Source organism: Lepus europaeus, chromosome 1 (assembly GCF_033115175.1).
Source record: "Lepus europaeus isolate LE1 chromosome 1, mLepTim1.pri, whole genome shotgun sequence".
Taxonomy (NCBI): Eukaryota; Metazoa; Chordata; class Mammalia; order Lagomorpha; family Leporidae; genus Lepus; species Lepus europaeus.
In genome coordinates, this window is record NC_084827.1 from 98,539,655 (window position 1) to 98,566,796 (window position 27,142).

The 27,142-nt window shown below is 39.5% G+C and overlaps 1 protein-coding gene across 2 annotated transcripts in view; it reads left to right on the forward strand.

The window, feature by feature from the left end:
* Positions 1–27,142, forward strand: part of GPD2 (glycerol-3-phosphate dehydrogenase 2) — a 164,357-nt gene that overhangs the window by 30,278 nt on the left and 106,937 nt on the right. For both annotated transcript variants that reach the window (XM_062186967.1, XM_062186959.1), the window contains exons 2-3: positions 6,758–6,867; positions 25,456–25,627. In XM_062186967.1, the coding sequence (XP_062042951.1) occupies positions 6,766–6,867; positions 25,456–25,627 (274 nt within the window). In that variant the 5' untranslated portion in view covers positions 6,758–6,765. The remainder of the gene's footprint in view (positions 1–6,757; positions 6,868–25,455; positions 25,628–27,142) is intronic.

A 27,142-nucleotide genomic window follows, 5' to 3' on the forward strand; every position in this document is an offset into this window, starting at 1 on the left:
AACCCCCATTCCAGAAGAGGACCCATCACTGCAAGGAGGAAGTACTGCACAATGACCAAGAAGAAGCTGGAGATTGGCTTTGCTGCATGTCCCCACTGAGTCTGTTCACATTACATCAGACCCTTTTTGTCCAATCACATTTATATGTGGCTATCACTCCTCATTCAACATAAGCATAAAAATGAGTAATTCACCCTAGGTCTTTGGATTTTCATTCTGAAGACCCCTATGCATGTAAAAGTATTATCAAATAAATTCACTGTGCTTTTCTCTTTTTTACCTTTCTTATGCAGTCAAGTTGTCATCCACTATTCTTATGATGGGTGAGGAAAGTTGACACTCTTTTCCTTCCCTACAATTTTTGGAGATAAGGATGGGATGATTGGGACACCTGACTCTCCTGGGAATCCTACATATGAGATCCTGAGACCATTGATGAAAAGTTGGCAAAGAACAGTAAAGCAGTTTTTGCCAAGATCAGCTCCTCTAAGCCTCTGCCTGCAGTGCCCTGTTGAGAATAGAAGTTAAAAATTTCTCTTTCTGCAAATTTGGGATGGCAGAAGGAAATAAATTGATTTGAATTATGATTATTGTTTAAATTGGGTTTGGGGGTATCCATTTGTTCTTGGTCCTCTCCCTGTCTTTGTCTCATTTTGTTTCTTGAGAACTTGGCTTGACTTGCTGCCTGACAGGCATGCAAGTATTGGGCCTTTGGGTGTAGGTTACACCTGAAAAGTTGGGGGTTGCCCAAGAATATATCCAGACAGAAATATGGGCTGGATCCCACTTGCAGCTGTTGTACCAGCTGTTGCTAGTGCTCAAGGAGTTACCTAAGTCTCTTGTTTCTTTTGTCTGTCTTTGGAGGTGGCTTTGGATATTGTGAAAATTGTGTTTTTTGGGGCCAGCATTGTAACATAGCAATTAAAGTTGCTGCCTGCTATGCTAGCATCCCACATGAACACCAGTTTGAGTTCCGGCTACTCCACTTCTGATCCAGCTCCCTGCTAATGTGCCTGGGAAAGCAGCAGAAGATATCTCAAGTTCTTGGGCCTTTGAACCCACGTGGGAGCACCTGGGCTATCTTCTGTTGCTTTCTCAGGTACCTTAGCAGGGAGCTGGACCCGAAGTGGAGCAGCCAGGATGCAAACCCATCACAGACATTGGTTTGACAGGCTGTACCACAATGCCGGTCCCTAGGCTATCTTGTTTTTAGAAGGCCTCTGTTTGCTCAGATTCTGTGCTGTTGTCTGGATCCCTTTTCTTGAATTGCTGTTAACTAGTCCTTTATTGACCTTTATGAAAGTCATGAAATCTCTTCACATTTGCTCCTCTAAGGCCTGATCTTTCCATTTGCTTCTGCCTCTTCTTTGGTGACACAGGACAGGCATTTGTGACATTCTTTTGGAGGGTCCCTTGCCTTCTTCACTGATTCCCAGAGTCATGGGTGCCTTCTTCCCAGTTCTGAAGCTTAGCTCTTTGGCTTTTAAGGGTAACAAGGATTTATCCATGTTATGAGTTGACGCTGGCTCTTCAAGTTCGCAGTAACTGATGAGTCACTGCAAGAGCTGTAGTTTCAAGGTAACTGACAATAGTTGCAATGAATAGTTGTTCCTGAAGAGTAGGGACTGTGGCTTTCTATCTTCTAGATGTTTTCACATATCCTGGTAAGAAAAGCCTCAGGGGTCTGATTGGGTCAGACAAAAATGGCAATAATTTCAGTTCGCTTTGGGAAAAGTCATTGGCTGGATTAATCGCGGGGAATCATGGAGTGGGGCCGTGACGGTGTGTGTGGTTTGGGCACTGGGAGGCTGATGGAGCCCGTGCCAGTGAGGGCTAGGGCCCCCAGGGGGAGTGGGCTACTCACAGATTGGGTCCCTCACTCACTTAAGGGGGGTATCGTTGCAGTGAGGTGCACTGTGGGAACATTATGCTACCTACTCCATGGTGCTTGGGCTTTTGCCTCTGCTCTGGGGATCCAGGATTCAGAATAGGACTGAGATCCTTTATTTCTGGTGATCCAGATACTCAATCTTTCAGCTGTGCCTGCCTTTTACATCAAGTATTTGGTCCAGAAGCTGAAAATGTTTATTCCTTAATGATTTCCACCCTGAACTCAGCCCACCCAGTTATGAAACACAAGCTAAATAAAACAAACCCATTGGTTTCTGCATTTTCTCTCAGGCTTATCTGTGTGTTTCCTTGTAAAATCCTGTAGTGATTTTCTGTGAATTTTTTTCCTTGACATTTGTTTTGGATCTTTGTCTGAGCCTCACCTAGCTGACACACCTGCACTGGTGAGGCCTCTCCTAGAATGTTGGCTATGTTAATAAAGCTGTCAGATCAAGGCTTTTGTTTAGAGGCACTCTCAAGAGAGAGACCTCAGGACAAAATTAAAACAAATTCAGTTTTAGCAGAAATGGATATTTTGTCCACTCAGATGAGTCCTTGGAGATATTCAGACAGCCTCAGTACGTCTCCATTAGTCACTAACCTAATGGCTAGCCCTCAGCCTCCAGAAGGGTGATCTCTGGTAGTAGGCAGTATGTGGTAGGCTCTTTTTTTTTTTTTTTTGCCAGAAAAGAAGAGAAACTAACTCAAATGGCTTTTAATACATGAGACTTGAGATGTTATTTAGTCAATAGAAGTACTTTGTAAATTGTTGGTAAAATAAGATAAAAATAATTTTAGAAACTTGCCATGGGACTCCAAATCCCATTAAGTTGGCATGTACCAATGCCATCTTACTAGTTAAAGTGGTCAGTTTAAGTTCATAACTGATCATGAAGATAGAATTAAGTGTCAAAGGGATCACATAAATAAGACCAAGTGTCTACTAATAATAACAGAATTAAAAAGGAGAGAATGATCCAACGTGGGAAGCAGGACACACAGCAGACTCATAGAATGACAGATGTCCTAAACAGCACTCTGGCCTCAGAATCAGCTGATAAGGCATTTGGATCTGGCTAAAAAGCCCAAGAGAGTATTTCAGGCATGGAAAGCCAAGACACTGTGGCAAAAACGACCTGCATGGAAGATCTCTGTGACTGAGATCCTGGTGGAAAGAAGGAGCCATCAAAGAAGGGGATATTTTTCTCTGAAGGGAGGAGAGAACTTCCACTTTGATTATGGCCTTGTCTAAATAATGTTAGAGTTTGTGGACTCAAGAGGCTCCCATAGCCTTGGCAGCTCATGACAAGAGCCTTGGGTGATCACTGACGTCATTAATAAGAATGTTAGTTGTTCAATCAACAACAGGAGTCACTGCACTTGCTCCCCATGTAAGACCTCTGTCCTTAATATGTTGTACTATGAGAATTAACAGTAAAACTAATCTTCAAACAGTACTTTATACTTTGTGTGTCTCTGTGGGTGCAAACTGTTGAAATCTTTACTTAGTATAGAGTTGATCCTCTATATATTAAGGTAATTAAAAAAATCTTAGTGAAGAATGGAATGGGAGAGGGAGTAGGAGGTAGAATGGTTTGGGGGTGGGAGGGTAGGTATGGGGGGAAGAACTGCTATTATCCAAAAGTTGTACTTATGAAATTTATATTAAATGAAAGCTTTCTGTATAAAAAAAGAAATACCTTTAGAACTACCAACATTAAATGTAATGGACACTCATTCTTAAGTCTACTAGTAAGACAGGTTGCATTGTCGCTTCTGGTAGATGTTTCAAGGCCACAAAACTCTTGCTAGTGTTATATTTTTATATTTGCTTATCTATGAACTAAAGCTATTGGACTCCTAGCTGTGGTTTTTATACTTAGGAGTAAATGATTGTTGTTCTTTCTAATCATTGTGAAAACTTTTCTTCTTAGAGTGTAATATAAGTGGGTACACACAGTATGCAGCATGTGGTTTGTGTTTATCTGGTTTTCAGTTTCTTCCTTTCAACATTAAAGTCAAGTTCTTACATTCATTATCTGGCAGAAGGTTGTGAGTAGATACTTGGCCAGTGACATCTTCCTTGCCTTAGAGGGAAAACTGAATGCCAAGGAACTGTATGTACACTTTGGGTGACTGCTTGAGAACAGGGCCTTCTTCTGGAAATGACAGCACAAGGTGGGTAATAGTTGATGAGAAATTGCCTTTTAAGACCTACAACAGGGCAGAACCACAAAGGGTTAAGAGCCTAAACTCACTCATGGTTTTCTCACTTAGTGGGAGTGATTTTGGCCAAATCTTCTACTTCTTGTGAATCACAATTGTGTCTTCTGTGAAATTGGGTGTTGTGAGGATAAAATGGTATGAAAAATTAAAAGCTCACTGCTATTTTACCTAGCAGGTACTCAGTAAATGACTTGTCATTGTAACATTCATAATAATAATAAAGCAATAATAATGATGATCTCAGGAGAGCTAGGAGAAGTTGACTGATTCTGTGTTTTTGTTTTTTAATTATGATAAGAGTGGTGTATTAGCTGGATGATCTTTTGGAAGGATTTGATCACAATAGAACTAATGATCTCTTAAACACAGGTTATTCTGTGAAATTATTGAAAGTAAAACTTTTTATTGGTCATAATCAAGATTATGAGTAACTCTGCAAAATAGTGTGTGAATACAGTTTTTCATTGGTATTGGTGGCTACTTGGGCAAACACATGAAAATATTCCCTTTTGCAAGTTTAGGTCTGAGACAGATCAAGTGGGAACAATATAATAGGATGGACAGGAAACACAGAGACCCCACACATTCGGGAAAACTAGTTCCAAACTTAACTGGCTGAATGAATTACTCTGATGTGGAGGCCTTTCCATTGACTGTGGTATATTCAGCATCCTTAGTTGGACAAGTTGATGTGGGGTATCCTTTGTGAAGTCATCAATGGCATTATCAACAAGACAGAAGCAATGATAGTAAGCTAAAGTCAACCACCCATAACACTTCTAGTGGACCACCAAGCTGCCATGGATTGTTTAGATAAATAGGGCTAGGACTTTATTCTCTGTCCCCAGCTGTCAGCGAGACCCTGGTGCACTTTAAAATGGCCTGTTCCCCTGGCTGCTTGGTTTTGCATCATTGTGTGATAGGCACCCATGTGAACATTAACGGTAATGCCTTGAGTGGTGATGGTGAGTTATGACAAATGGGTGCCTACTAAGTCAGGGTTTTTATTATCAAAGCAACCTAGGGTAAAAGTTTTGCTTAATGTTGGCTGTATGATGAATGGAGGTCCATAGCGAGCATACTGCTATGTCTTGCATCATTTTGGAAAGAGAAGATGGTTATTAAAGAATAGGCAGTATAAAAGATGCCTCCAGCAGCTGAGTATGCATGTGAAATATTTTCCTGGTAATCACCTTATTAAAAAAATGAGGCTTATAGTTTAAGAATGTGAGAGGAAGAATGAGATGAAAGAAAAAAATAAAATTTTAAGAAATGTGAACTTGAGTACACAATTTATAGTATTCCAAAATGGATTTTGTTTAACCATAGTTAGAACTGTACTGAAATTTATTAACTTGGAATAATGGTAACAGATACTATCTGTCCAGTATGGACTCCAGTGTTCAACTGTATCATAATTTACATTGAGTTGTTATATTTTTTCAGTATCCTAAGTTTAAAACTGCTTTCATAATAAATGCATTCTTGAGTTATGAGATATCAGTACACTATAAGGTGTGCTGTTCAGACAAGTCAGACCTCACCCATACAGGAAAATAGGGTAGTGGCTTCCTTGTAAGATGTGGGAATGCCAGCTGCTTTTGTGAATGGAAAGTCTTAGGCAGATCAGATTGCTCAAGTCAGAGGTCTTTTTTTAGATCACACAGTGGTTTTTTAAAATTTTCTGAATTTTTTTTATATTTAGGAGACTCAAAGTTAACTAGAGGGTTTTTGGTGAGATTTTCACTTTATGCAGTTTTTGTTTCTGAAAACATGGAAAAATAATTTTAAGTCCTCAAAAAACTTAAAAAAAAAAAAAGCTCCATATTCAGCTCAATAGTGGAAAACAAGTGAAAGAAAAGAAAACCAAGAGCTGTGACAATACAGAACTTTATGTAGAAATACACAGTGGGCATGAAACAGTACTTAATCTAGAGGATTTCCTCTGGAAATTGTGGGGTCATGCAACTCCAGCTAGAAGAAAAGTTCTTTTCTGTTTGTTTTTTGGAAGCTCCCCCAATGAAGGGGATTTCAGCCGGTTAAATTGGCTACTTCTGGAAATGATCCAGGGACGGTGTCTTTTAACTTTTTAGCCTCTGGAGTGTGGACTTTTTAGCAATAGAAGTGTGTGTGTTGCTTTTGGCTCCAGAGAGAGCTTCCTCAGAGTTGTGGCACAATTTGAATTCCACAGTTGCCAGAGGACCTGAAGCACGCCTGGCACTTCTTGCACATTCCGTGACCCACACCTACCAGTTCTCCTTGTGGAGGGCTTTGCTGTTGAACAAATTTGCAAGTACAACATGCAGTTTTGTCAAATACACAGTGACATTTCTGTTCACAGCTCTCTTGACTTTATACTGTTTAAATATTTTCAGTTGCCTCTTCATTTGATTTTCTTTCTTTAATTCCTGTCGGATCTGAAAGTAACTTTTGTATAATTGGTTCCCTTGACTAGATTTTCATTATTGTTTTTGAACTGTGGTACACAAGTTGGTATGTTAGTAACTTCCTTCATTTATGTCTCCTTTTCTAGTTTAACATAGTTTCATAATCTACACAGCTTTTTTGTATTATTGTATTTTTGTGTGGTAAAAAATTTTCCAATTAACTTCTTTTTGTTTCTTTTTGTTTTCCTTTGTAGGCTGAAAAATGGCATTTCAGAAGGCAGTTAAAGGGACTATTCTAGTTGGAGGAGGGGCTCTTGCCACAGTTCTAGGACTTTCTCAGTTTGCTCAATACAGACGGAAGCAAGTGAGTAACTATGCGTGTATTGATTATAATACAATATATGATTTCAGTTCTGTGGCTGAAATCTGCCACAGAACTGTGTAGAGGGCATGTGTGATTTTGTTTAGACACTGTTGTTGACATGTCAGTTTGGTATGAAAGATACTCAGAACACTGCCTTAGTGATCCCTGAGAACTGTGTGTGCTTCACTTTTAAAAAAGGGAATTTCTTTTTCAGGAAGCATTATCTAGCCTCCGTTCTAGCTTTTTGGTGTTTAGAAAATTGCTTCTTTAGGAGTGCCAGCATTTGTTCACTTAGACTTTCTTTGTCTTGCTGAAGTATTTGGATACTTTCTGTGTTCCTGCCAAAAGTTTGTCTTACTAGAAGGCAGGTGGCAGAGGAAGGAAATGGAAAATAAAGGCCCAACTTTGGACCCTAGTTTTATTTCTAAAACGTGATTTACTTATGTAGTATTATATTAGTTAAAAACTTTAATGGAGGAGTGCCATAAAATTGAGATTAGTATAAAATTTTCAAAAATAATTTGAATTGTTCCATTTATTTCCATTTCACTTCTTCCCTTGGCATTTCACAATGCCTTCCCATAGTAAAAATTTATGCAGGAGATAATTTTGCTGAAAAGTTTTGTTCTTTTTAGGCTTGAAATGCTGTTAACCACTTCAGTGGTTAGTGTTCTCTTGTTCCCCCTTCCCCATATCTGTAGGGCATTTGTTCCCCCTTCCCCATATCTGTAGGGCATTTTGTGATACCAGCTGGGTTTTTCATTATTGTTTAAAAGATTAAGGTGAAAGAATATGATAAACCATTTGCAACTCAGCAAACTATGAGCTGCTCACTTTCAACATTTTTGGGTATAGCTTTCAGTCAAGGACTCTCTTGTACTTGTTGCTTTTATTTCTTTAGGTTACTAGGTGGTGAGGCCAGGTTAGAATCCCACATCCTGAATGGAAAATTCCACTTTAAAAACACTTATTGGTACAAATCAATGTGCTGGCTTGTGGTTAAAAAAAAAAAAGCTCATTTTCATGTGACTTCTGCTAAAGTTGGACAATGTGGAATAGGTTATGTAGTTGTGTTTGTCTTTTTCATTCTGAACTATGAGATCCAAATTTCTCCAGGAGTGTATATTGCAGGTATTATTAATTGACTGACTTGTTATTGAAATTGTTCCCATACATTGGTCATGCTAAATGCACTTTTTATTTTTAAAGATTATATTCGTTCCTTAAGAGTAAGTGTGAAAAGATGATGCTTCTGGGGAGAGCATTTAGCCAAGTGTTTAAGACACCCTCATCCCACTTTGGAGTACCTGTATTTGATTCCTGCTCTGCTTCCTTACTCTAGCTGCCTGCTAATGCAGATCCTGGGAGGCTGTGGTGATGGATCAAGTATTTGGGTTCCTGCTACTTGCATGGGTGACCTCAATTGAGTTCTTGGCTCCTGACTTTGGCCCCAGCTCCTCCTGGCATTGGTGGAGTGAATCAGTCCATGGGAGCTCTCTCTGTCTCTCGAGTAAATAAATAAATAATAAGCATGTTGCTTCTGCTAAGGCTGTTTCAGAGTGTACTTCTGTTTAGGGCATGGTGTTGAGGGATTGGGTTACTTCTGCCATCTTTATGAGTGCTATCTGAAACGATTGGAAAATGCCAGTGCCAAAGGTTACCATACCTAATATGATAAGTTGTTGCTAAATTTGTATGTGGTTTATGTCTTTTAACCATAGTAAGCATGTTCTATCATTTATAGCTTAACTTTGTACCTAGAGTATTATTACATGTTTATTTTTTTCTTTGATTTCTATCTAATAATTCATCTCACAGAATAGAATAAATTGAAGATATTGTCCCAAACAATCAAGTTAGGGGTCTATTTTAGTCAGGAAAATCAAGGCAGTGTAAGGGTCTTTTGATTCCTGGAATGTTTTGTCATTTTATGCTTCCTAAGTTAGACATCTTGACCATCCTAATAGCCAAATGAAATAGATACCAGCAGCTTGAAGTCATTTATAATTTTAAACTGACAAGTTCTGTTGAAAATAACTACTACAGGCATATTCAATCAAGGAGTTGCATACGAAATCCGACTGTGTTGCATGAGTGAGAGAGAAGAAGCCCCTGTTTGAGCCATTGCCATAAAATGACCACAGGCCTCCCTTAAGTCAGCTGTCTTCTCTTGAAAAATACCTGCCAATCAGAGCCATTCTAGAGGGAGAATTTTCTTGACTTCAGTTGTCAAGAAAAATATCCCCCTTGAGATGCATTAATTTCCTCAATTTTTATTTGGAGAAGCCTTAAATGTGACTAGGTATACTTCATTGTTCTCCAGTGATGCAGGATGTGTTGGCTTGTTTGACAAGTATATTTACCTACTGCGTTTTTATAATTTTTTCTAATTTTTAAAGATAATTGCAGTGGATAAGCTGCCCTTCTGTAAAGAATAAGTTGGTCTTGAAACCCTTGATACTGCTTTCCTACAAAGCTTTTCTGTTGACTTTAAGTGCTGGCATGTTTTGCTGCATTCCCAAACTCTCTGTCTCCTGGCTCCCTGGCTTGTGTTCATTTGGTATTCTCAATACAAAGCTTCCTTCTTAAAATACAGGCAGGGCCTGTACCCTAAATACAAATGAGTGAATTCTAAGCATTGATAAATTTTTATTTGCAACTAAAAGAAAGAAAATCACTGTACATGCTTTTAAAAATTATACAGAAAACACAATGAAATAAAATCAGATGTGGTTTTGGTTACCTTTACTGTGTTGCTTGAATCAAAACCACAGTACTTCAGGAAATACAGACCTTTGTGGAGAGTGCCATTGCTGGGTGTCAGTTGCGATTAGAGGTGTTAGCAGTTATTTATATGTCTCATTTGACTCTAAGTATGGCTTTTCTTCATTCATGCATGCCATATACATTATCTTATGCTTATCAATGATGAGTAGTACTAACTGTTGGTCCAAGTGAAACCTAGAGTCTGGTTTTTTTTTTTTTTTTTTTTTGGTAAGTGGGTCAGTAGGGGGCTGGTGCTGTGGCATAGCGATTAAAGCTGCCGCCAGTAGTGCTGGCATCCCATATGGGTGCCAGTGCACGTCCTGGCTGCTCCTCTTTCGATCCAGCTCTCTGCTATGGCCTTAGAAAGCAGTGGAAGATGACCCAAGTCCTTGGGCCCCTGCACCCGTGTAGGAGACCTGGAAGAAGCTCCTGGCTCCTGGCTTCAGATTGGCGCAGCTCTGGCCATTGCGGCCAACTGGGGAGTGAACCAGCAGATGGAGGACCTCTCTCTCTGCCTCTCCTTTTCCTCTCCTTTTCTCTCTGTGTAACTCTGACTTTCAAGTAAATAAATAAATCTTTTTTAAAAAAGTAGAAGTAATGGCAGGATAACAGGCCCTCAGAGCTTAAGGAGTGGGGTCTTACTATTATTTTTCTTTTGGAGCTAGGGAAGCCTAAAACTTGCATTCCAAAGAGAAAGCTAGTGAGGGAAAGGAGATGAATGCTGGTGGACTTCTTTTGTCCCCCTGCAGGGAAGGGGCTTTGTGACCACACATGATGTCCATGTTCCAGACTCCTTCTAGGAGTGCTCTCTGATTAAATCCCAGTCCTTGCATTTTTCTCCTCCTTTTTTTTTTTTGACAGGCAGAGTGGACAGTGAGAGAGACAGAGAGAAAGGTCTTCCTTTTGCCGTTGGTTCACCCTACAATGGCTGCCGCGGCTGGCGTGCTGCGGCCGGTGCACTGCGCTGATCCAATGGCAGGAGCCAGGTACTTATCCTGGTCTCCCATGGGGTGCAGGGCCCAAGGACTTGGGCCATCCTCCACTGCACTCCCTGGCCACAGCAGAGAGCTGGCCTGGAAGAGGAGCAACCGGGACAGAACCCGGTGTGCCGGCGCCGCAAGGCAGAGGATTAGCCTAGTGAGCCGCGGCGCCGGCCTCTCCTCCTTTTGTCCCCCTCAGCTATAAGTAGATGACTCTGTTTCCACAATGACATCTGCATTTTCCTTTTCCCCAGACCAGCTGTGTGTTAATGGACGGGAGGCTGAGTAGTGGAACATGAGCATCCTACAGCTGTGTTAAATGCCTCCAAGGATGTAGCAGGCAAACACCTCAGTGGTCATGTCTAGACTTTCAAGTGCAACGTATCTTTGATTCACTATTAGTATGGGTTGGTTTAATAACAAATTTTTAGATGGGGCACTTACAGAACATCTTCTGCAGGCTAACATCCACTGAAAGGGAGGGCTGCTTCACCGACGAGCCTCCCTAATTCCAGCCGAGTGGGAGAACGAGGTCCACGGAGAGATGAATATAAGTTAGGAAAGAGGGCCTTGAGGTACTTTCAGAGCAGGTTAACCCTTATGAGGAGAAGAAGTGAATAGCATTAACGTCAAGGCTGCACGAGCTTCCTCCAGTAGTTTGCAAGAATGGGGGTGGTCATAGAGAATGGAGCAAGAATAGAGTGGGAGAACAAAGATTTGACCTGGAGCTGCTCTCGCCTTTATTTCTTGGTACTACAGGCCAAGGACAGTTTTTGGAACTTTGTTTTTAACTCAATATTTATTATTTATCTCCCAGGACCTAACTGGAAACATTGATGTGATGGTGTGGGCTGCTTTTTAACCCCAGTGGCATGGCTGTTATAACCAAGACCTGTTTGGGTCTGAGGGTGGGCCCTCTCACATAACACATGCTGGGTTTATTTCTTCCACCCCTGAAGCTGTGGTGGACTTTGTGAGGTAATTCTTAGGTATAGCCTGAGAACCACTAAAAGCTTTCACAAGCCCGGATGTGGAAGATATTTTTTTCTTTTTTGCGGCACCACACGTGGGCAGGGAGTGGGCTTCAGAGTATGGAAATGAAAACCTTTCCAGTATGAGAAGAAATCTCATTAGAATCAGGGAATTGAGAGATTATCATTGATTGTTGATTCTCATTGCTTCACACTGATTGTTGTTCTGTTCATAAGCAATACAGTATGTTCTTTGCTGCTGTCTTGGCAGACTGCCTACATCTAGCACCTAACCTTACTTTTCAATAGCCAACGACTATTTTTTAAATTCAGTAGGCTACATATTCCTCCATCTGTAAAATGGGAATAACAAGTGATACTTCTCTCTCGGGATTATGGAAGACAAAGTCAGGAAGAGTTCCTGGAACATTGGAAGATTTTAAAAAGTGTTAGCTATTATGGAATTCCCAGATATGCAGATAAGTGTGGTTGTAGTTAGCAAGAAAGTTTGCTCTTGTCATTGAAGATCTTTGCATTTGGAGATAGCTTATTCAGACTTTGAGATTATTAGCAAATGCTGTATCCTTTGTCTGAGATTATAGAATGGCTCAAAAACAGGAATACAAAACGCCTTTCTGTTTTCTCTTCTTGATTCCAGACCTGAGGATGAGCAAGGTGGGAAACCCCACCTTGGATTTAACTCTTTTATGTAATACATTCCTGGAATTTCCTACTCTTTATTTTCCTATTTTTAGAAGATTGATTTATTTTCTTGAAAAGGCAGTTATAAAGAGAAAGGAAGAGACAGATCTTCCATCCACTGGTTCACTTCCCAAATGGCCACAAGAGGCAACAAAGGCCAAGACTGGGCCAGATTGAAGCCAGGAGCCAGAAGCTTCTTCTGGGTCTCCCACGTGGGTGCAGGGATCCAAGCACTTAGGCTGTCCTCTGCTGCTTTTAGTAAGGATCTGGATTGGAAAGTACATTAGTAGGGAGCTGGATTGGAAGTGGAGCAATCCCAGACTTGAACTGGCACCCATATGGATGCTGCCACAGCACTACCCCTAATATGTTCCTTAAGTTATATGAGTGTGATATTTTTGATAAACTAGTATGTAGTACAGTCCTATTTATTGGAATTCTGTAATATAACATTTCAAAAACAAATAATGTTAGAAAACAATGCTAAACCTTTTAAAATAAATTTGAATTTTCATGTATAATTTTACTTGAAATGGAATACAGTTAAACTCATTTATTTTCCAAAGCCAGTGGTTTTTGAGCATGTGATGAAATAATAGCTGTTAATGACTGGATATTCATATTTTTGCAAAATACCATTTCACTTTATAAGAGACAGCAACTCACTGTCCTTGTGAATAGTTTACAGAATACCACAGCTCACTCTGTTACGTGTCTTAAGGGAAGATGGAAAAAAAAAACCCACAAAATGGTAACAGTGATGTGTTAGGTGAGTGCAGGTAAACGTGTGCTAACTTTGTTTTTAGTGTCAGCAAAACCCAGGAGGAAAAATATGTATGCTAATGAGAGGCAGAATGATTTATAGATGATTAAAATCTGCAGGGGTTTTGAGAACATTGTTTGCACTTGTAATTTCAGTTTCTCCCTTGTAAAAGATTCTAATAAAGCACTGTTTCTTGATTAAGGGTATTAATGACTGAGAAGTTTTTAAGTCAGTAACAAAAAACAAGATTGGTGAAAAAAAAAGATAAAATGATCAACTATAGTAAAATAAAATATATTTTAAGATTGAATTTAGTGGATCCCCAATATCTATTAAACAAAATCACATTAGCTTCCTAAATATGCCTGTTAAGCAAATATGGCTAGGTTTTCTGAACCGATTATTGTGCATAGTGTATGAAGCTTTCAGAACTCTCATTTCTTCAGCAAGTTAAGGTCATATCACTTTATTCTCCCACTTTTTCCCCCACCAAGCTCAAAGGCAATCAGTATATATGAGTCAGTGACCCACAACAGATCTTTAGTGTCTGTATACTTCTTTTCCATCTCTGATACAGAATATAAACATTCTTCCAAAACCTAGCCTTGTTAGGCATAATAAGAACGACAGAAAATTAGACTTATTGGTTGGATTAATTTTGCTTATGCTAATGATGTGACAGAAACACTTATGGGGGTGGAGGAAGCTGAAGCTTGAATGAGAATCATCGAAGGAAATTGATATCATAAACACAGCATCTAGACCATGATGTCAGTTAAGAAACAATTTAAGCCGGTGCCTGGCTCACTAGGCTAATCCTCCGCCTGTGGCGCCGGCACCCTAGGTTCTAGTCCCAGTTGGGGCGCCGGTTCTGTCCCGGTTGTTCCTCTTCCAGTCCAGCTCTCTGCTGTGGCCCAGGAAGGCAGGGGAGGATGGCCCAAGTCTTTGGGCCCTGCACCTGCATGGGAGACTAGGAGGAAGCACCTGGCACCTGGCTTTGGATCGGCGCAGCGCCGGCCATAGCGGCCATTTGGGGAATGGTGAACCAAGGGAAGGCCTTTCTCTGTCACTCTCTCTCACTGTCTAACTCTGCTTGTCACAAAAAAAAAAAAAAAAAAAAAAAAAAAAAAAATTACCTCCTAAGCATAGCTTTTCAGTGGTGTCTTTGAAAACAACAGTTTGTTTTCTTTTAACACCCCTAACACCTTTTAGAATTTAACCTCCGTTAGAAATATACTTCTGGTTCCTAAGCTAAGGAGTATCTGTGGGTTTGAAGTGAGTATAAATTGTTCTGAGCATTGATGTAGCCGAAATTATCGTGTGACACATTTGCTTTGTGTTTTCCAGATTGCTTTTAACATTGTGAGTCAATTCAGGCTACCAGACTTGTTTGTTCTTCCTGAGCAAGTCATCTTCCATTTCCAGAGGCATTTTTCATATGTTTATAAGCAGCTTTTCTTTTTAAAAAACCTTAGTGTAGAAGTGCTGTAAAAACAAATATTCCTAAACAGTCTTCATTTTTGTTGAATTTCCAAAATTATTTCTTTGCACAAAGCTGGAACTTTGTACCCTTTGATAAACATCATTCCACTGCTGCCCCTACTACCCCCACTCCACTACTATTCCCCTGTCCAGACCATGGAAACCAGCATTTTACTCTGCCTCTAGGAGTTGGACTGTTTTGGATTCCACTTAGAAGTATGGTCATGTCTTTCTGTGTCTAGTTTACTTCGCTTAGCATAGTAGCTTCCAGATCCATCTATGTGGTCACAAATGGCACAATTTCCTTCCTTTTAAAGGCTGAATAATATTTCCTCGTGTATGTGTGTATATACCATAGTTCATCATCCATTCATGTATTAATGGAAAGTTAGGCTATTTGCATATTTTGACTATTGTGAATACATTTTTAATGTAGTAACTAATAATATAGTGTGTCCATCATTTTTATTGATTTTGACATTTAGTTGGAGACTATGATGTTAGACACCAATGTATTTGAAGGTGGAGAAAGAACTAGTGTTTGAGGAGTAAGTTTCTCAGTTCTTCCTGCCTGCTTTAAGAGCCATTAGCATAAGCATTATGTGAAATATGAAGATAGAAATGTCTCTCACCATATTTTTGGGGGGAATATATTTCATGATCTGTCCTTTTGCAGCTGTATCTGTGTGAATGAATTTTTCTGTTATTGATGGGGACTCACTCATCAGGGGAATATTCAGAACTATGTATACCTTCTTACCAAGTAGAGGAACTACACATCATGAGTTGTAATGCTAGGCATATCTCATGGCTGTGTATTAATTGGGCATTTGATGTAATAAACAATCTGCAAAGTTCAGTGACATATCATAGTAAAGGTTTGTTACTCACATTATGGTTCAATGTGGGCAAGTGAAAGGACTGTTCTTGTAATTATTCAGGGATTTCGATCTCTTTATTCCAATGGCTCTGCCATACCACCAGGCTTTGCTGTCCCACTGGATCATTTAGATCCACCTGTAGAAGAGGTTGGGATCTGCAATCCAGCAGTATTCTCTGTTAGAAGAGAACAAGCTTTTGCGAGGTATTCAGCCATTACATTTGTGTCCTGAATTTAATTTCTCACCTAGTGGACAAATGAGTTATTTTTTTAATAGTTTTATTGTTAGGGTTTATGCCAAAGGCCCTATCATTCATTTACCCATTTTATTTTGAACCTTGTGCATAAATTCCTGGAACAACTATTTTTCTTCTAGAACTACAGCTAAATTTGTTGGGAATGTGTCTGATATCTAAAATGTGATAAGGATTCTGAATACTCTGTATTTTAGATAAGGCCAGTTGAAACTATTCTTAACTACTCTATGGTTAAACTGTTTTCAGAGGCATGTTTCATCAAAGCACTAAAATTATGCAGACTGAGCTGGAAATGTTCTCTGAAGAGCAACCTATCATCTTCCTTATAATTTTGGTTTTTATTTAACACTTAGCCCCCAAAGTGGGGCCATGGCAATATCTTCAGTTCTAACTCACATCAGGCCTTCGAGGAGTTTGTGATGCTATTTTGTTGCTGGCATACAAAATCAGTGAGGTTAACGGTACTTGTATAGGTCAGCCAGTGAGTCAACGACTGAGCTATGATTAGCGTTGACAGCTGGTGAGCTGCTAGGCTGTTGCTAACTGAGCAACATTGACATTCATTTTGATTTGACTTTGCATTTCATTTTCAACTATTTATTCATTTTAAGGCCTCTTTAAGAAACTTTTTAGGGATATTGTGGGACTGAGGAAACTTTCTATAAATGCTTTGGGGAGAGTCCTTTTGCTTCCCTTTCTCCTCTCCCCATCTTCCTGTTTAATAGATAATTTATGCTTATGCTAAGAAAGTTTCTTCTAGTAGTCCTGCAAATTAAGAAAATAGTTGCTGTAAGTAGAAATTAGGGCATCTAAATTTTACTTTATTTACTTTGTAATTTGTGGTTTTCAATGAAGAATTTCTGAGATAAGTACAAATTAGAAAATTGTATTTGATGAAATAATCTATAGAGAAATAATAAAGATGTGTCACAGATTTGACTAAAACTAAATATAAGGTTAAAGTGTAACTGAGGGTTATGTGGATTGTAAAGCTTGGCTCTGGTCATTCAGCTCAGTGGGTTAGCATTTTATTCGCAGGGCTGGATGGGGTCAAGAACTTTCTGTTCTGGATCCGCTTCCAGACGTGCACTTCAGGGAGACTCTTAAGGAGCGGTGCAGTTTCATAGAACCCTGGGTGTCAGCTGCCCAGTGTGGCTGGCTCCATGTTAGGCAGATGTCCTAGGACTCCTGTTTCACTGACTGCCATCAGCCGTTCTGTTTTTCAGCTATAAAAAGTTGGATAATTTAATTGTTAGGCTATATATCTGATGGCTGTAGAAGAGCTTCTTTGTGCTTTCTCGAAGAAATCCCAGTCCCCTAATGGCTGGACAGCAGCTTCAAGGAGAACTAGAGCTCTGTTCTCAGCTACTCCAGAAGAATGGACTCACTTTGTTTTCCTTTGGTTCTCAAAGGAGATGCCAGTTCACCAACGAGAACCCCTCACTGACTGTGTTCACACTGAGAAACATTACTTACTTATGGGAAAAAGCACCAGTAGTTTAGAATCATAAACTAACTCAGGATGTGAATGAAGGCTACTAGAATGTTTTAAGACTCTCTATATGGAGATGGTTTTACCTTCCAGGAATATACAATTGTGGTTAGTCTTTCAGTGACAACAAAACAGAAAATAGTTTTCCTTAAATGCAATGATGCTATTGATTGACTCACATAATATGGAAGAGTGAGACTGATAGTTGCAGTCTGAAGTGATTTGCATGAAGCCCTACATTATACTCCAATTATTACTGTACATAATTACAGGACAACCTAGTTGTTAATTGCCTGTGGTCTTTAAATATGCACTTCTTTCAGGTATAGACACTAATTATTAGATCTTGTTTTCGGTCTCACCCGAAGTTGCAAATGTCTAGAATTTTTTTTTTTTTTAATTTGCAAGTCTAATGGTGCACAGACATAGTAATACTGATCTCATTCTGAATCCTGTTTAGGGTGAATATTCTCTGGGATGTAAAGATTATGAACTTGGTTTTCAATTTTGTGTAGATATTCATGTGAGTCTTCACAAAACATTTATGTTTCCTATCAAAATACTAGGTGAATTATCTTTCTAAATTGTAGGGAAGTATTAGTTTACAAGCCAAAGAAAATACCTACTTCCAAGACAGTTAAATACAGTCAGGCATGCTATCAAATAACACTGAAAATTAGATATTCTCCCAATTCATCAAGGTACATAAGAATTGATGTGGTTAAGTGGTAGTTGGAATTATGCTAGGCAAAAGGCATTTGCCTTGTGTCTTGGCCTCTTCTTCCTTCTGGCTGCAGTGGCTGAATTGGGTAGTTGATCCTCGATCTGGTAATGGTGGACCTGTTCCTTCCTTTAGGAAAGGTCCCGATAAGGGACCGACTTGTAAAGTACAAGGGTGAAGTCAATGAGTGGGAATCCTAGGTTAACAACAGGACATAAGCCCTGCCCAGGACAGCAGCTTCTACTTAATTACAGTAGATTTATCTCAGATAGAACTCCTGGTTTTTACGTGAAATACAACAATTTAAAAATATTGAATGTATAACTCAGTTTTAAAGAGAGTAGTATGCCAGCCAGAAAAAACATGCTACTATGACTTCTGATTTGAGCAATGCTATTCTCATTTGCTATTTTGGTTTTCATCACCCAGCTAATGTCTACTGATCTTTCTTGACTTGATTTAGCTTCAATTTCCAGGAATGTGGCTCTTGTTGTCTCTGCAGTATCTTAAATCCACTTGTAAGCAGTATTACAATTGCCTGTTTATCTTTTTCCGTTGTCCCATAGTTTATAGAATCCTCAAGGGCCTCCAGTAAATATTGATTTATGTACAAGTGATGGGGGTCAAGTGTCTCCTCGGGACACATGAGAATTTGGGTCTCAGGTTTAGGGCATATACGATTCCATGACTTCTCTCACAGCTTCTATATCAGTCCTTCAGTGGAGCTTGTCTCCCAGATTCCTCAAACTGCCTTGGAAAGAAGGAAGGTGAGGAAAGGATAGGTCTGGAAGGTCTGGAGCCGAAAGGCCTCTTGTCTTAAAGTGTGCTATTACTTACTACTAGTGTTTTATTCCTTGCTGCCTTTCTCTTCTCTATTTCTTCTCAATCAGCATACTCTAAGGAAGGTGGTGTGCAGATGTGTTTTTGTGACTCAACGCCATATGAAACCAAAATGAGTCTTTCTTCTGTCATAATTGTAAGTAAGGCCTTAGGCTGTGTTTACTGCCTCTAAAATAAACGTGGTGCTTAGCTTCTCAGTTGCAACACTTTCCAGCTTTTACGACAAAAGTAAACAAAAATAAAATGTTATTTTAAAAGTAGTGTCATAAATTAAATACATTATCCTCAATAATGCTGTATCTTTGAGAATTTTTTTGGAGGCACAATTCAGTTAAAATCTCCATCCACATCAAATCTGCTGCTCCTCCTCATTCCCCCCCCCCATTACTTTCTGTGTTTGACAACTGGTTATATTTTATCCTTTTATAACTATTTAGTATACTGCTCAATTTTTTTAGCTTAAATGTAGAGTCAGTATGATACAGTAGAGTAACACTTGGTCTTCGCTGCAAATCTGTGTTGGTTCAATTCCTGGCTCTTCCTTGTACAAGCTGTGTAATTATGTTCAATTACTTAACTTCTTTATGTCTCAATTACTTAACTTCCTCTGTAAAGTGGAGCTCATAATAGACTTAACCCATAGGGCTATTGTGAAGATTAAGTGAGTAGAGGAGAGCAAAATGCTTATAACAGTGTCTGGCTTATTAGTTTTCTAAGTCAAGTTTATTGAAGTATAATTTGGGGTATAATTTTCAATGCAGTAAAACTAGCCCTTTATAATATATACTTCTGTGAGATTTGACAAGTCATATATTAATGTAATTATCAGTTACCACTACAATCTAGCCATAGAACATTTTAAAGATTTATTTATTTATTTGAAAAGGAAATACAGAGACACACAGAGGGAAAGACAGAGACAGAGAGAGAGAGAAAGAGAGAGCTCTTCCACCCACCAATTCACTCCCCAGATGGTTGCAATTTCTAGGAATGGGCCAGGCTGAAGCCAGGAGTCAAGAGCTTCTTCCAGATCTCCATGTGGGTGCAGGGGCCCAACCACTTGGGCCATCTTCCACTGCTTTCCCAGGCACATTAGCAGGGAGCTGGGTTGGATGTGGAGCAGCTGGGACTCCACTTGGTGTCCATATGGGATGTGCACATCGCAGGCGGTGGCTTTACCCACTATACCACAATGCTGGCTCTGCCATAGAACATTTTCATCATCCTTACATATTCCTTTACACCCTTACACTCTTTAGAATAACCTTCCACACCCACCCCCACAGCCTTGCAATCGCTGATCTGTTTTCTTGTTTTTTCCCTTTGATGGGAAAATTATTTATTTTTTATTTTCTATTTATCTTTTATTTATGTACTTTTATACTCATATAAAGGCAACAAATTTCATGTATTTATATAAACTCTGTTTTTAAAAAAGATTTATTTATTTATTTGAGAGGCAGAGTCACAGAGAGAGGGAGAGACAGAGAGAGACAGGTCTTCCATCTCTGCTCTACTCCCCAAATGGCTGCAATGGCTGCAGTTGGGCATATCTGAAGCCAGGAGAATGGAGCCAGGAGTTTCTTCTGAGTCTCTCATGTGGATGCAGAGGCCCAAGAAATTGGGCTATCTTCTGCTGCTTTCCCAGGCCATCAGCAGGGAGCTGGATCAAAAGTGGAGCAACCAGGACCCGAACTGGCACCCATATGGGATGCCAACACTCAGGCGGGGGCTCAATCTTCTATGCCACAGTTCTGGCCCCATGTATTTCATATATACAGTTTTAGGAGCATAATGATACAAAAACTGAGGAAATCCAGATTTGGCTAAAAACCATAATTTGCCAACTTCTGGTTTAGAAGAGTGCTTGTTTTGTGTTTCAGTAGCTTGTCCTTTTTGATTGCTGATCATTATATCATTGCATGAAGGTACCACTGTTTTGTCATTCACCAGGTAAAGGACATTTGAGTTGTTGCAGTTTGCAGCAATTTTGAAAAAGGCCTCGTACATATTTGCCTACAGATTTCTGTGTGAGCACAGGTTCTTATTTCTTTGGGGTAATTATCTGGGAAGAAGTTGCTGGGTTGTATGATTAAGTATGTACCCACCTTTGTCAGGTACTGTCAAACTGTTTTCTAAGATGGCTCTGTCATCTTACATTTCCATCAGCAGTTTAAAAGAGCTGCACGTGTCTTGCATCCTCGCCAGCACTTGGTAGTGTCCTTTTAAAAAATTAGACACTTGAAATGAATATAAAGTGCTTTGGAAGCCAGAATAAATCTGTTTACCTTTAGCTGAAATTAAGCTGGAAGCTCTTGAAGGGTTTTCTACATGGGAATGACATGATTTGGATTTTGCAGAGATTACTGCAGCTTCAGTATGTAGAATGACTGGGAAAGAGGCTGTGTAATGAGCGTAGATCTTGGGGAGGATGTCACGTTACTGCAGGGGAGAGGGAGAACACCTTGGCTTGAAAGGTGGCAGTGATGATAAAGGAGTGACCAGATATGAGAATTTTATAGGACATCTAGTGATTGGGATGAGTGACTGATCAGATGGATCAAATGTGAGATTTAAGAGAAAGGGAGCTGTGGAGGATGCTCCCAAAATTTCTGGCACAAGCACCTGTGTGTGCAGTGGCACTTCTCCTGAGATAAGGAATACTAACAGAGAAAATGGTTTGAGGAGATGCAGTCATGAGATTAATTTTGAGAGACATATATGAAACATCCAAGTGGTGGTGCCAGTTAGGTAGTTTAATATCTGAATTCCAAAATGGAGGAGCAAAGTTAGAGGTCAATCTGATACCAAGGATATTGGACAGTATGGCATATATGAGATGAGATATAAGAGAGAGAGATAGTTCTTATTGGTCTGAGAAGAGTGACTAGGACAGACTGAGGGAAATCTTGGAGCCTAATTTTTGCTGGGCAGTAGAGGAACAACCAAAGGAAGCTCGGAATTTTTCAGTGGAAAGAGAGTGAATGAGCTAGAACAAGCACAAGAGTGCTGTTCCCTAGATGCCAAAGTGGGTGAGCAGTCAATTGTGTGCTTGTTGGACTTAGTAGCATAGTAGACATCAGTTCAGTTTTGGTGGTGGTGGTGCTGGGTTGTGTATGTGAAAATCCAGATTAGAATGAGTAATAGTAAGGAGTAAGGCAGTAGAAAAAGTATGCATATACACACAAGTCTTTCATGAATTTTTAGGATGGTTGTTAGAAATATATATATTTGAGAGGCAGAGAGGCAAGGAAAGAGAGAGAGAGAGAAAGAGAGTATACAAGCTCTTCCATTTGCTGGTTACTCCTCAAATGCCTGCAGTGGCTAGGACTGATCTGAGGCCAGAGCTAGGAGCCAAGGATGCAATCCAGGTCTCTCACATGGGTGGCAGGAACCCAATTCCTTGAGCCATCCCTGCTGCATTCCAGGTCTGCATCAAGAAGCTAGAATCAGCTGCAGAGCTGGGAATTGAACCCAGGCACTCCAGTGTGAGATATGGGTGTCTTATCCACTATTCTAAATGCCTGCCTCATAAGAGGTATTCCCTTTTGTTGTGGTTGTTTAAGACAGAATACATTGGGACATACTAGTGAGAAGGTTGAGGCAAGAGAGCAAGATAGGAAAAACGGTGTATCCTATACCAATAAGTGATGCCCAAGGAGAAAGTCAAACAGTTGAGTTTAATCTTCAGAGTGTAGAACAGGGAGATTTTAGTATTACCAAGTTCTAATGAACTGTATCATAGTATGGTCTTTAAACTTATTTCTGAAGTATTTCTAGAAAACTTACCAAGCAGAAAATGTCAGCAATTCTTCTGATGTGTGAAAATGCTCTGGCAGTTTAGTCACTTGTCATTCTCATGTCCAAGTCCTACCCATCTGTCATGGCGCGATTGAAACCCTCAAATGAAAGACTGTCCCTCCCCATCTGAATGGTCATAGCCTGGTCGCTTTTTTTCCCTCCTCTATTTTGGCATTTGCTCTTTCTGTATACTTGTTATATATGTATTTTTGAAGTTCTTGGAAAATGGAATTAAAAGATAAATTTATTTTCTTGCAAAAATATTTTGAAATCCATGTGTACATGAGGTCTTCAGAAAGTTCATAGGAAATGCATATTATGAAAAAAACTATGCGTGGAGTTGAAACTTTTTTTGTACCAAAATAGGCTTAGCTTTTAATTCTGTTTTCCACAAACTTTTTGAAGTACCCCTGTGTGTGTATGTCTCTCTGTGTGTATTCTTTTTCTTGTTCTCATTATGTGATGCAAAGCAGACCATAACTGAAAGATGCTATGTTCTGCACACCATCCAGTTGTTATAATCATGTGGTTGCCTTAAATCTGTGTAAAAGTAAGCATGAGGAAGTAGTCATTAGCAGATAATTAGGAGGAATCATATGACAAATAGCACTTTTGTAGTTTGGAATCTGAGTTAATAGCCTGAAAAATTATGCTGCCTGATTATAACCTTTCATATTTGTGACACTTGAAATATATTTTGGGAAAGCTCCTTCTTATTTGCTACCAAAGAATTAAATTGTGTTACAGCAACAACAATGACAACTCTGGCAGTACTTTGTAGTTTACCAGTGTCTTTCATTATTCCATTCAGTTCCAGGATAACCTAGGGGTGCATTGATACAATCATCACCAGGGTTTCATCTCCTTTTATAAATGAAGCACCCAGGGCTTAGAGAGAAGATGCTTAGATCCAAGCTAGAGCCTTCTGCCCCTAATCCAGGGTTGTTTCAATGCACCCTATGGCTTCTAGATTTATTTTCATCAAAATCCAATTGGTCCACTAGTAATTTTTAAAAAAGATTTATTTATTTACTTGAAAGTCAGAGTTACACAGAGAAGAGAGGCAGAGAGAGAGAGAGAGAGAGAGAGAGAGAGAGAGAGAGAGAGAGAGGTCTTCTGTCTGATGGTTCACTCCCCAATTGGCCGCAATGGCCAGAGCTGCGCTGATCTGAAGCCAGGAGCTAGGAGTTTCTTTTGGGTCCCCAACGTGGGTGCAGGGGCCCAAGGACTTGGGCCATCCTTCACTGCCTTCCCAGGCACAGCAGAGAGCTGGATTGGAAGTGGAGCAGCTGGGACTCAAACCGGTACCCATATAGGATTCCGGCACTTCAGGCCAGGGCGTTAACCTGCTGCGCCACAGGATCGGCCCCGTCCACTAGTAATTAAACCCAATTATAAGAAATAGATTAGTTTCTTTCATTTAAATGAATTAAAAATTGCTTGAATGATCAGAATCATGTTTTGGTAAGAGCTAAGATTACTTCTTTTTTTTTTTTTTTTTGACAGGCAGAGTGGACAGTGAGAGAGAGAGAGAGAGAGAAAGGTCTTCCTTTTGCCGTTGGTTCACCCTCCAATGGCCGCCGCGGTAGCGCGCTGCGGCCGGCGCACCACGCTGTTCCGATGGCAGGAGCCAGGTGCTTCTCCTGGTCTCCCATGGGGTGCAGGACCCAAGCACTTGGGCCATCCTCCACTGCACTCCCTAGCCACAGCAGAGAGCTGGCCTGGAAGAGGGGCAACCGGGACAGAATCCGGTGCCCCGACCGGGACTAGAACCCGGTGTGCCGGCGCCGCAAGGCGGAGGATTAGCCTAGTGAGCCGCGGCGCCGGCCGAAGATTACTTCTTAAATAAACTTCAGCCTGGTGGTTTAGAAGTTCATATGTGGCCCTCATGGCAGAATGGGAAAACACCAGCATTAAGGATTGTACTGATGCTGTGATTTAGAGAAGAAAATAGAAGTCTTCTATTCATGGATTAATAACAGAACAACATTGGCCAGCACTGTTCAGTATAGTGAATGCATTTTGTATTAATATTTTGGGGGAAAATACATGTATTTTGGAATTCTGACTCCAATTTCTGGCAACTACTTTTGTTTTAAAGATATACATTTTTTATTTAGGGTGATAAGTTACAGTCTATAAAAGAATTGGACATAAAGAAGGTCATTATTCTTTAGGAGGATAATATGCTTGGCTTTATTATATTCATACTGAAGTTTTCAAAAATCAAAGTAAATAAACTTTTGAATTTTATATTAAAATATATAATAAAGAAGCCTCTAAAATAAATCTTTGAAAATATTTCCATTTGTTATAGTTGGTTAAATCAGACTAGATATTTACTCTTATCAAGCAGATTCTGTTAGTTGTACTTATGTGAGCTCATGGACTCTAAACTCTGGATTCTTTTTTTTTTTTTTTTGCTTTTTTTTTTTTTATTGCCAGAGGATTCAGGAATGAGAAACATAGACTTTTAAAGAATTGCAGAAAGATATTAAAGTACTTTTCCCTCCTCCTTTCAGTACTTTTAAATGTTATCTCAGTGAGTTACTTCTACTGGGTAAAAATATTTCCTTATGTTTCCCTGTAAATTGTCTTAGATAAGGCAAGTTATAGATAAAGTTGTCTGGGAATAATTGAACTTTGCTGTATATTTAACCAAAAGTTGAGATGTTGAATCTGAAACTAGATGTTCTCTGGCTAAATAGTTGCCACTCACAAAACAGGGGACGGTGGGGGAGTGGGTGACAGATCACTGCTGCCTCTCTCCCACCACATCTCTTCCCATGTAAGATCTCAATACCTCTTGTGGTTTGGGGTCTAGTTCTGATATTCCTTGTCTCTACTACAAATCTCTCTGTAGAGTTCTATCATAAAATTTCCTGAATTGGTGTCCCACATGAACAACTGAAAATGGTCTACTTTTATCTCAGGTGAACCTGGCGTATGTAGAAGCAGCCGAGTGCTTTACAGAACCTGTCAACCGGGAGCCTCCTTCCAGAGAAGCTCAGCTACTGACTCTGCAAAACACACCTGAATTTGATATCCTTGTTGTTGGAGGAGGAGCAACAGGCAGTGGCTGTGCGCTAGATGCTGTTACTCGAGGTAAGCGCTGCTGTGCATGGGCGTGACACAGACGAAGGCTTCATCCTCTTGGCAGCTTAAACACACAGTCTGCAGTTTGCGCTACTGGAGTCTCATGTCTGTGTTTCCTAATATTCCATCCTTTGGAACTTCCTTCACAACTCTAATAAAACAGCCTTGCACAATTTTTAAAGTAAATATAACTTGTTTTCACTTTCATGAATTGTTGTAAAAAGAAAACTTTATATCCCTGCAAATTCATTGATGTCATGTTATAGTTACATTTCTAACACATAGTAAATATGTTTATATGAAGTACAAATATTTGTATATCAGCTAATATCACATGTATGTCAATCAAGGGTAGAAAATGAAATAATGTATAAAAATAGTAATTTTGGGGCCATGTAGCTCTAAAAACACCTCTTCCAATAAAATATGGACTGCAGCTTGGGAAACTCTAGTACATATGAATAAATAATGGAAATGAAGCTTGTGGCTGCTGGCTTCAGCCTGGCCCTTGCGGCCATTTAGGGAGTGAACAAACAGATGGAAGATACCCCTTCTCTCTTTCTGTATCTCCTTCTCTCTGTAACTCTGCCTTTCAAATAAATAAATAAATCTTTGTGAAAAATTAGTATTTTTGAGTCAAGTCCTGAGCCAGCTCTGAGAATATGCAGACTATTAAAGTGTGGCCTTGCCCTGCAGGATCTTACAGTTTGTTAATATTTATTGGACAAATCCTTTTTTCCTTTGGACAGTGAAAGGCATTCAGTAGTGGTCAGGGCATTAACCAGCGCATTAGCAGGTGATTCCAAGCAGTGATAGTGATGATGAAGATGTTAATGATTTTGAGTAGTTAAGAGTTTCTAGAGCCTGAATACTGATCAGATTTGTAATTTTATAGTAACAGCTAAGAAAATTGTGTACCTTTGATGTCTCTTGGCATATTGAGTGTCAAAACAGATTTGAATGTCTTAATATATGTATATAGGATTATGATTTTTAAAAGGGGTTGGCATACCTTACATTTTATTACTTTCATTATACTGGTAGCTCTCTGGGGGTAGTGTTTATAATTAAAATATATAAAGAAATGCTGAAGGTAATCTATATTTATCCTTTTACTACAATTTCTGGCCATATCACTGGCCTTCTGAAGTGTGAAATAATCATGGGCATTTGGTTAATGAATTGTGCATTGTTGCTGTTCATTCATGGAATTTGCTCTTTTATTATATTTGATGCTTCACTTAACAACAAATTTTGCTTTCTCTGCATTTGATATGTTTTTACCAAATTATTCCTGATTGTATCCATTAATCTTTAGTCACATTTGACAAAAATAAATTACTGTGATCTTTTTAAAGTTACCAGCAATAATTAGATTTTTCAGGACATCAAAGTTTTGGGGGAACCACTAGATGTTAGAGGGCTTGTATAAAAATGTTTGCACAAGCTATTTGATAAAATACTAAATCCAAGTGCAATTTTGGTAGTGTATAAATGAAGGCTGTGGAGGGAAGAGAAAAAGTC